Source organism: Diceros bicornis, chromosome 17, assembly GCF_020826845.1.
Source record: "Diceros bicornis minor isolate mBicDic1 chromosome 17, mDicBic1.mat.cur, whole genome shotgun sequence".
Taxonomy (NCBI): domain Eukaryota; kingdom Metazoa; phylum Chordata; class Mammalia; order Perissodactyla; family Rhinocerotidae; genus Diceros; species Diceros bicornis.
The window spans coordinates 21412577-21422866 of NC_080756.1; the positions used below are offsets into that span (position 1 = coordinate 21412577).

Here is a 10290-nt window from a genome sequence, read left to right on the forward strand (position 1 = left end):
GTTTTTAGATTTTCTACCTTTTCATCTCTGTCCCATAATTGTCTCTCCCTGTTTCCTGAACAGTCCCCCCTACACAAAACTATCCACATCTGATAAACCCTGTTTAGCTCTTTATCTTGATCACAGAGACCAAAAGATCCAGACTTGGCCCTGCCCTGAGCCTTCCATCCTCTCACCCCATTTTCCCTTGTATTGGACCACACCTGCTTGGTGGGGTGCTGCTCTGACATGGTGAGTGAGGACCCATGAGGCCTGGGTTCCCACCTATAACAGGATGGGCAGGGTGGAGCTCAGGGGAAAGGCCATTTGGATGAAACACCTTGCAGAAGCAGAGGAGGCTTTCTTCCTTGATTGTAGAGTTAGGGTCCAGGGTAGCAAGTTGATTGATCAGAGAGCTGGTTTCTCAGGTTGGGGACTAGGGCCCCTGATGACTGCTCTCCAGTGCTTGGCAGCAATCTTCCCAACTTTAGGGTCATCCCAGAATCCCGAAGACTCATGCTTCTGTACCAAAAAAGAGGAGGTTGTGAATGTACGAGGGAGAGAGATCCCATCCCTGGGGCCCCACCTGGCTGGCCCCCATTGTCCTTAGGGATTTTGTTATTACACTCCACCAGGAATGGGCATCACTGGCTCTGGGATTTGCAATCCCTTGATGATGATCGTGTGGCCCACAGGAAAGACCCCTTGCTGGGCGTTAGGAGACATAGTGTCATAAATTATCAGAGCCTATGTTTTCATCAGGAAAGTCAGGAAAATTCCTCATGCTTGCCTCAGAGGACTATTAAAACTAAATAAAATCATAGATCTGATATGGTTTTGACCAAAAGTGCTCCTCATATGTAAAGATTTATAATAATTACATTTAAAATTTATGTAAATATGAGATCACCTGTACAATGACCTATTTCTCTAAGAGGAATGTTTTTTATTTCACTAGGGCCAACTCTCTGATATAGGATCAAATTTGGTTCAAACAGGTATCTAGGGAGTTCACCACTTCCTAGTTCAAGCAGGATCATATCTGAAACATGTCAAAATGATTTTTGAAAAAGTATTTCTGAAGTCCTCTATGGAACACGATGCCGCTGTCTTTCATGATTACTCAGTCCTCTATTTCTCAATTGTCACTAGTGGGAAGTCATTATGAATGTCTGAATTAAATCTCTGGTGTTGTAGCTTCATCTTTTTTTCTCCTAGTCTTTTTCTTATGGGAAAGAAATTGACATCTCCTGATGTTAGGGCATAAGATTCTCAAACTTTTATTAATTTTCTTCTTCTAAGTCCTTCTCCTTCTAAGTCTCTGATTTTTTCAGGGCTTCCCTTTCTTATCTGTCATTCTTTATGTTTCCTTAGTCCCTCAACTGAATGTAGAGAATCTCTCAAAATCTGTGATGGTGAGATCCAGGACTAATCCTGAGATTCCAGGGATTTCTGATGGGGCTGAGAATAGAGGAGGAAGCCCTGGCTCTGTATGTCACCATTAGTTGAGAGTGGGGGGGGGTCCACCTCCTGCCCCTTTAGAAGAGACTTATATTGGAAGTACAGGCTTCCGAAGGCTCAAGGCTCAGACCCAGCTATATTTCTATCTACTACGCCCATTTCTGGGTGGATGCCATCTCCTTTGGGGACTACCAAAATAGGGCCACTTACCCAGTCCTGGATGCAGATGATATGGGTGTTTTGGAGCAGTTGCTCATTCCTAAAGGGGACATAGGAAGGAGTCCTTCTGTTACAGGAGTCTGGAAATGTTTCTGTAAGAGTCCTAAGCCCTGCTCACGTCCTTATTTTGGAGTATAGCCAGTAAAAATGGGAGAGGCCAGACTTTATGGGGAAGCCAAAGACCTACAGGCCTGTCAGAGAGGCAGTTGCAGAATGTGGCACCAGACATCTGGTTACTTGCAAAGCATAGTGAATCACAACCATCAGACCTCTGTTTAACCAGTGCTGGGCATTAGGAGTTAGCCAAATGCCTCAGTCTCAGGGCACTGCCACTGGAGCAAGTCCTTGGTTTCTCACTTCTTGTCTCCTTTTTTTTTTTTTTTTTTTTTTTTTTTTGTGTGTGTGTGTGAGGAGATCAGCCCTGAGCTAACATCCGCCAATCCTCCTCTTTTTTTCGCTGAGGAAGACGGCCCTGGGCTAACGTCGGTGCCTATCTTCCTCCACTTTATATGGGACGCCGCCACAGCATGGCTTACCAAGCAGTGCGTCGGTGCGCGCCCGGGATCCGAACCAGCGAACCCCGGGCCGCCGCAGCGGAGCGCGCGCACTTAACCGTTTGCGCCACCGGGCCGGCCCCTTGTCTCCTTTTTTTAATATGGAAAATGGATACAATGAGACTTGAATTCTCATCTGATTCTGAATCCCTCCCCTCTCCCTGCCCCCCACACACTTTTTAGGAAGCAGAAAAGCAATAGCAGTAGTTAGGATCCTAAATCCACATTTTTACATCCTGGGTCATTAGGAGGTGTTTCCAGGGGCCTGCAGTGATCTCTTTGGAAATCAGCCTTCCTTGGATGAAGGAGAGCATCCTTCAAGCTGAGGTAAGCTTGGGTCTTTTGACCTGCTGACCCTTGGCGATCAGCAGCCAAGAAAAGTTTTCTCTGTGTCTCACAATGGATTCTGCCTGGCCATATTTCCTTATCATTCTGAAGTGGAGTTGATTGACCAGGCTTGGAGAAAGATTAGAGGGGGTTCTCTTTGGACTGGCTGTATTTAAAGATCCCCAAGAAGATTTGGACTCTTATAAGCTTTGTTTTGTGGAGGGGCTAGAAATGCATACAGTAGTTCCAATTCCCAGAGAGACCCCTAGACCCCAGAATCTCCTTTTGATTTCCTCCTCCCTCTGATTCCTGCACCCACATCTGAAGTCTCCTCAATCTTTCCATAGGGCTTGGAAGTTCCTGAATTAAATTTTATTTCATTCTGATATTAGAGGATATTTTATTGGGCTCAATCATTTGTATTCTTGATACTCAAAGTCTGATCCATGAACCAGCAGCTTCAGCATCACATGAGACCCTGCTAGAAATATAGACTCTCAGGCCCACTCTAGACCTACTGAATCAGAATCTGCCTTTTAACAAGTTACCCAGGTGATTTGTATACATGCAAAAGTTTGAAAAGCCCTGATTTATAAGTTCCTTCTTGGATGGGTGGGGGAAGGAGTTCCAAATATGGCTTTTATGCTGTAATTCTAGGCTCCTGGGTGTTTTGAGTATTTTCCTGAAACACTAGAATTTGCATCTGGGCATTTGAGAACTATAACTTGACTACTGTGAAAAATCATTCTGTTCTGACCTTCCCACTATTCAATCCCTATGCCAGCCCTGCTAAGTCTTTACAGCAGAGCTGGGAAGCTGCTCACCTCTGTGCTTAGTGTCTCTCCTTTACTGAAAAGAGCCATGTCTAACTGAGGGCTGAGAGTGTCCTCAGGCCCTCAACAGCCATCCCAAGGGAGAAAGGGATCCTGCTGTCCCTATCCAGATAACTGTGCCGGACAGAGGAGAGACTAGCAGTGCTCATGGAATTTCAAGGAAAGCCAATGCCTAGCTTGGCTGAAGGGGAAAGGAAAAGAGGACCTGGACTTCAGTTCTTAGCCAAATGGAAGATCCCACAATGAGACTGGGATGAACTCCTCCTTATTTCCTGCCGCCACTCATGGCTTATCCAAACCTTGGAATATTGCTCTTTTACCTCGAATCCGAGCATCGTCTTGCAGCTGAAAAATAACGAAAATTCAGAGTGACAGAGATTCAGGAGCCAGTCTCCTCTGGACTCTCAGTGGTCAAATATAATGATGTCTATGTGGGAAATATGGGCTTCTTAGGAATGGAATTAAATTCTAAGTTTTATGAAAGCAGAATTTGTGTTGTTTTGGTATCCTTCCCACCAAACCACTTAACAAAATGTCCTGCATACAGCATATGCTCACCAAATGTTTGTTGAATAATGAATAAATACACAGGACAAGCTGTGGCCTATTTAGGGATGGGAGACGCACGGTTCATTACTTACAGTCATAATTATTCATTATAAGAGGGGTGACCTCACCTTTTTTATTCTTTCTGGCCTTTCTGCCCTCCCTTTTCTGGCCCCTTTCACCTTCCTCATTGAGTCTCCAGTGGGAGGTAAACATTTAAATCTCTGTGAAAGACCTTTAAAAAAATCCTTCTTAATCATCCTGGAGTAAATAGCCACTGATGATACACTTTGGGCCCCCTGAGCTCACAGGATCTGGCCACATGGTCTTTCTACATAACAATACTCTAGGGCTAGGTCTTAACATTTGCCTAATCAGAAAAAAGTACATTCTAATTCTACCTCTCCCTGCTATTTTCTGCTTGGCTTTCTTCTCTCAGTATTTAAGTACAAAAATTGCCCTTATGAGTCTGTGACTAGGGTGTCTGTTTTGTCTGTACCAGCCTGGAGGATCTTTGGGGGCAGGGATTGTGTCTGATGGACTCCATGAAGAAGCAGCAGAAGAGAGCTTCGGCACAGAGGACGTCAGATGGGACTGTAACTTTGTGTATAGGCCCTGAGAGGATGGAAATCAACATACGCAAGTTCCACTTATGGACAGGCTTTCTCCTCTCACTAGCTCAAGTCCTGCGTGAAGGAGACTCAGGCCTCAGGGGACTAAAGTTTGGGGTAGGGTGGAGGCACTCTGACCCCAAGGCAAAACTTGGGTGAAAATATCAAGTTTCTGCTCTCTACCCAATGCCCTCTTTTACTGCAGCCAGATGGAGGCAAAGACTGCTATAAGTTTCCCTAGAGTAAGTCCCAGACACAGCAGCAAGATAAAATGAAATGGCTTCTTGAACAATAGAAAGGGGCTCAGTTCTAAGGTCAAGAGTGGTCCAGATAGTGAAATACAGGAAGTTTATTTTCAATGCCTTCTCAATCCCTTTACCCATCACTTCTCCCCAACAAAGAAGAGAGGGCTATGGTTTGGAAGTCCATGGGAGGCTCATACTATATTTAGATTCTAATTTTAACGAAACTATATTCAGTGGAACAAAAGTTAAGAAATCTGTACAGAAGTTTTCCATTTGGCCCAGTTTTAAAATATTAGTACTTGTCCTAAAGTATGTGTTTGCTTATGTAAATAGTCTGTTGCATAAGTAATTTTGTAGATAGTGCTTGTTGCTTTCCACTGTAACAGACAGCAGAAAAATAAGGTGGGACAGTGGGCTTGGTAGGACTGAGACATATCAACACCTTGAGCAAGCTACTATAATAACTGTGTCTGGGGCAGGCCAATAATATAGTGCATGTTTGATTGTATTTTTAAATATTTGGTCAGTGTTTATACAGAAAAAAGACTGAAACATGCACGGAGGAGAACAGAGGAGGAAGATTTTTTCCATTTAGCAAAGAAGTGTGGCTCTGGCCTCTAATTTGCACTTCTCTGCAGTTAACAGACATACTCGCCTAATACGGCAATTTACCATGTCACTTGGGGACTCCTCCTAACTCAGTGACTTAGTGTTTCAATAACCACATAGAATGTTCTTCCTGAGAGAAGTTCTGGGAGATACAATTTTTTCTCTATACTGTCATATTTCCACAAGGGAATTGTCAGGCATCGTCTCACTTTAGCTTCCTGGACTGACAAGTCAGCGCTACTCTATAAAGGGAGAAATCACTAGATAAAAAAATGAAACTAAAACCTTGATCAGAGTCAACATCACGGTAGGGTATGGAAAAAACAGGAACAAGGGAAAGTGATGTGGCCAGGGAATTTAGAGAATTGAAATTTAATCTTACCTCCTTTTGTATATCCCTAAAAGCTGTTAGCACCTGACAGAAGACAAAAAAATTATGGAAAAATTAATGTTATAGATTTTATTACAAGAGGATTTTATGTATAGAATCTCCCAGTCATTAGGCTGTATAATGTGAATGCCAAGATACTATGGCTTCCTAGCTCTAGCAATAAAACCCATTGACTTCACTCTACATGTATTTCTGGGTCACCATTTCTCCATATGGTAAATGGGTGAAATACAGGAAATTATTTAAAGAGGGCTGAGTAGTGAAAGGAACGTAAATGAAACCCACTATTATATTTCATTTATGTTTAATTGGTTCTTGTTCTGAAGCTAAGCATAGCTGTTAAAATCAACACATATTTGTATTTAGATTATAATACACAGGAGGTCATCAGCAAATGTTGGTGAGGATATAGAGCAGCTGGAAATCCCATACATTCTTGGAAGGAGTGTAGAATTGTATGACCACTTTGGAAAAAGCTCTGACAGTTTCTTGTAAAAGTAAATATGTACCTATGCGCTCACCCAGCCATAGATGGATACGATGATGGAAATCTGAGCTGCCTCGTTTCGAGGAAAGGATGAAGACTTCAAAACAGATAGTTGTTTCTTGTTTGGTGAAAATATAGAGTTGTTTTTGTTGATATTCAGGAGCTTCAACATGTGTATAAGGGTGCATATGGAAGCTGAATAGTCAATGGGGTGGACTGTGCCAGTTATCAATTAATTGCCTCTCAGCAACCGTTTGTTCACTCTTTGTTATGTCATATTCACCCTTTATTATATCAATTATATCATGATCCAGTTATGTACTGGTTCCCAACAGGACGGTTTTCTGACTGTTACCATAAGCAACTTACTCTTTAGCTAATACGGTAATTGTAAGAACACTAAATAGTTATTCTAATATAACATTTTAATTAAGAGGATTATTTCCTTTTGTAGAATTTTTGAAAGTCACAGAGAATAAAAAAGTTGATCACATTACTCATTTCATATAATATTGTTCAATGGGGGCCTGCAGGAGAGGCTGTGGAGACTTGCACTCACTTTTAATAAAAATTCCATAGTCATTGATTTAGTAAACAGTGTTTTCCTTCTTGCCTCCTTATGGAAAGTTGATATTTTAGGTTCAAAAGGAATAAATTGTCCTCTAATTCTTGTCCGTATCCAAAATTTTAAATGTACATGCAACTCAAATGTCAAGATTGGGAAGTTGAAGTAGCTGATATTTTTGGGAAGCCCTCAGCAACTCCAAGTAAATGTCTGTGTCCTATGAAAGTTCACAGTAGTTGGCTCTGGCTATCTTATGGGCATAACTAGCTTCTACACTGATACACCATTCAAATATAAAGTGAAATTTGGCATTTTCATGTTTGAGAATTGGCCACCTTTATTGTCATTTTCATATAGCTGGGAAACCAAGAACATTCTATCAAAGTGAAAAAAATATCAGTTTTTACAGAATTAAAAGAAGCTACTCTCAAGTTCATTAAATTTAAGTCTGTTTTAAAACAATTTCAAAAAGCAGTGCTTAATAATGTAGATTCTGAGACTGACTGCTCATGGCTTTTCTTCAGTTAGAAGACTAAAGGCAATAAATTCCCATTGGTGACCTAATGAGCCTATTTATCATTTTCAACTTATAGTTTTCAGATCCCAAAGCACTCTCTTGTTAGGATTCAATGATTTCATTCATTATTGAACATCTGATTTAATTATCTTCTACAAAGGAAAACATTTTTTAGACTAGATCTCTTTAAACCAATTTAGATGATTTAATCTAATTTCCTTGAAATGAAGTTAAAGTACTGTCTTTTTCCTAACCATAGAAAGGGCAGTTCTTTTTCACATCCAAAGTACAGACTCATATTCTTTTACTTTCTTCTCAACACTTTACATCTCTCCAATAAATAGCAGGTCTGAGTTTCTCGAATATACTAAATTAAAGAACAAGAAAACTCCAGGCATCCTTTTCTACCGTTAGTCATTATTCTCATTTTAAATTATTGTCAATAAATTTGGGAATCTTGAGGACATTTTGAAGCATTTAAAAAATTTTGTTGGCAATCTCTGGTACCACGGAGCGAATCTGGCATTCATGCGCCTTCAGGATCTGTGTTAAAATACTCTTTTGAAATTCAGAACAAGTAGAAACGCCTTAGTAACAAAGGAGTTTACCACAATAAATAATGCAAAGCATAATGGTGTCACAACTATTGAGGTTACAATGAAATTGTATCTGAATGACTTAATCCAATTTTTGTGTCTTATAATGTCTTGATATAGACCCTCCAGCCATAGCCAATGGGAGAAAACAATCCTCCTCTGCGCTGACGACAAAATCCCAATCATGTTCCAGGCAAGAGTTCCGGAAACAATGGGACCACTTGGCATGTTACTCTTGGAAACAACAGCTCACTAGCAATTATGCAAAAATTAATCATTTTTATGAACTTAATTTGGCATTCAAATGGATAAAACTGAACACTTCTACTCTTCAAGTTGATTCATTTATTTTTTGAGTAGTATATTTCAAAGTTAACTCATTCTGGAGGAGCCAAATCTTTCAGAAAATTATGTTTTATGATGTAGGAATCAAGGGCCACAGTCAAGTATTTGTCAGATTGAGTGGCTCCAGAGGTAAAATAACTTATTTCTGATCAGAAATGGAGTTAGGATCTTTAATTTTCATAACAAAATGATAATTTTGCCTTCTTGAGAGTTAAAGTATATGGCTTTCTCTGTACTTGCCCTAAGGTGCTAGCTAGAGAATGAGATTTAAGTTATTCACTATATAGTTCCTATTAAAAGGCTGGCAGAGAAAATATATTTGAGAGGGCTTATCTAATGGATAGGTGGATGTGGAGAAGGGGCACTGAGATGCTCAGACAGGAGGAGTCTCTAAGGATTTGGGACTGGATGAGTAATAGAACAAAATGTGAAGGAGCATGGTAATCCTTCACCATCAATCACCCAAGTTACTCAAAGGAAAATTAAGAAATTTACTTCTTTCTTAAACCCTCTCTCCCTTCTCCCACCTCTTACCATGCCGTCAAAGATGATCCCTCTGTACTCACCTGGTCCCACAGGGCTTCAGTGATTGTTAACTGTACTTCCTGTTGAAGTAAGAGACAAATCTTGGAAACATTACCGTAACTCTCCCAAAATTTGAATTGACACATCATGAAACTGATAGATTATAAGATATTTTTTGGAATTGAGATGAAAACTTGTCACCCCATTTGTCAAGCAGCCCAAAGTCTTCTTCAGCCCTTCTGAGTCATTTTCAGCCCATATCTCCTGTCATCTCTTGTTCTAGCTGGTGGGTGACAGGTATAAACAGACTCATGTGTTTATCCATTTTATCAATACCCACATAACCTGTCTGCTCTTGGAGTCATTTAGTGCAGTAGTGGCAATGAAGGTGTACCTACTCTTGGTAGACAATGACCCACCAGCTGGTCAAGAGCATCCCCACCTACAATGCCTGAGTCCTCCAAGATATGGTCCTTGTTAGGCAGCTTTCCTGCCTCCTGGCCACAGACACTTCTCCTCTGCTTTCCCCAAGATCCAGAAGCCGCAAAAGAACCAGTGTATTTGGAAGTTTTACCCACCGTTGGTCTCATTGTATCTTCAATGGATTTTCTAGAAAGAAAAGATGATATGAATCTGATGAGGCACTGGGTGAATGATGTCAGCAATATGGCAGAATAGGAGATTCCAGCCCTCATACCCCCCACAGAAACATCAATTTTGACAACCATTCATGGACGAGAATACCTCTGTGGGAAACCAGGAGTCAAATGGAGAAATTCCAGCACCTCATTCAAAGAAAAATCCATGAATAGATGCATTGAAAAGGATAAGAAAAACATTTTAATTTTACCTATGTCACCTCTCCCCAAAGGCAGCATAGCTTAGTACCAAGAGAGACCCTCTCAGCCTGTGATTTCTCCCATGGTGGAAAGCAAGAGAGAAATGAGCATCCTCCTTCTCTAGCCTCGTGAGACATTGCCCAAGAAGCACACTTCTGCCTCACCCCACCCAGATCACTAAAGTGATCAGCACAGGCAAATAGCCTGAGGGGAGCTGGGAACAGAGAAAGGGGTGGGTACTCACAGCAGCTACCACATGGAACTCAAAAACCACCTGCAGATCCTACTAGCTGGTTTGTAGACTTCATCAAGAGGCCCACCCATGAACTCCATGGGACTCCTCACCTGCAGGTCCCTCCTCTCAACTGACTGACACATGCCCCCAGCTCTGTACACACACCCCAAGATGGTGCATGCAAACCTCTGCAAATGGCAAGTGCAAACCTCTGCAGACAGTATGTAGATATCAGCAGCTGACTCAACTAAGTGGGAATGGGAGAAGGCATACAGTCTTGAAAGCTCCAGGGCACCACCCTGGGGAAAATAAACAAGAGGCTCTTGGCACCCAGATTGACTTTATAGGATCAAGAGAAGACACAAATCCTAAGCCATCCTCAAGAGGAAACAAGAAGATAGAGGTA

The 10290-nt window shown here is 41.4% G+C and overlaps 1 protein-coding gene across 1 annotated transcript; it reads right to left on the reverse strand.

Annotated features, from left to right (window-relative positions):
* Nucleotides 1-359: 359 nt before the first annotated feature.
* C17H12orf54 (chromosome 17 C12orf54 homolog) lies at nt 360-9505 on the reverse strand. Its single transcript, XM_058557395.1, has 6 exons — nt 9389-9505; nt 8852-8890; nt 5767-5799; nt 3694-3718; nt 1651-1699; nt 360-501 (listed from the first exon to the last, which is right to left on the reverse strand). The coding sequence occupies exons 1-6, from the start codon at nt 9503-9505 to the stop codon at nt 360-362; spliced, it is 405 nt and encodes a 134-aa protein (XP_058413378.1).
* Nucleotides 9506-10290: the final 785 nt, after the last annotated feature.

What these genes read in the sequence shown, in the direction of transcription:
- C17H12orf54 (XM_058557395.1), bottom strand. Translation starts at nt 9,505, where the DNA reads ATGAGGGCTGGAATCTCCTATTCTGCCATATTGCTGACATCATTCACC. An exon ending in AAGATACAATGAGACCAACG is followed by an intron (nt 8,891 to 9,388) that starts GTGGGTAAAACT and finishes TTACTTCAACAG; the next exon opens with GAAGTACAGTTAACAATCAC. An exon ending in TTAGGGATATACAAAAGGAG is followed by an intron (nt 3,719 to 5,766) that starts GTAAGATTAAAT and finishes GTTATTTTTCAG; the next exon opens with CTGCAAGACGATGCTCGGAT.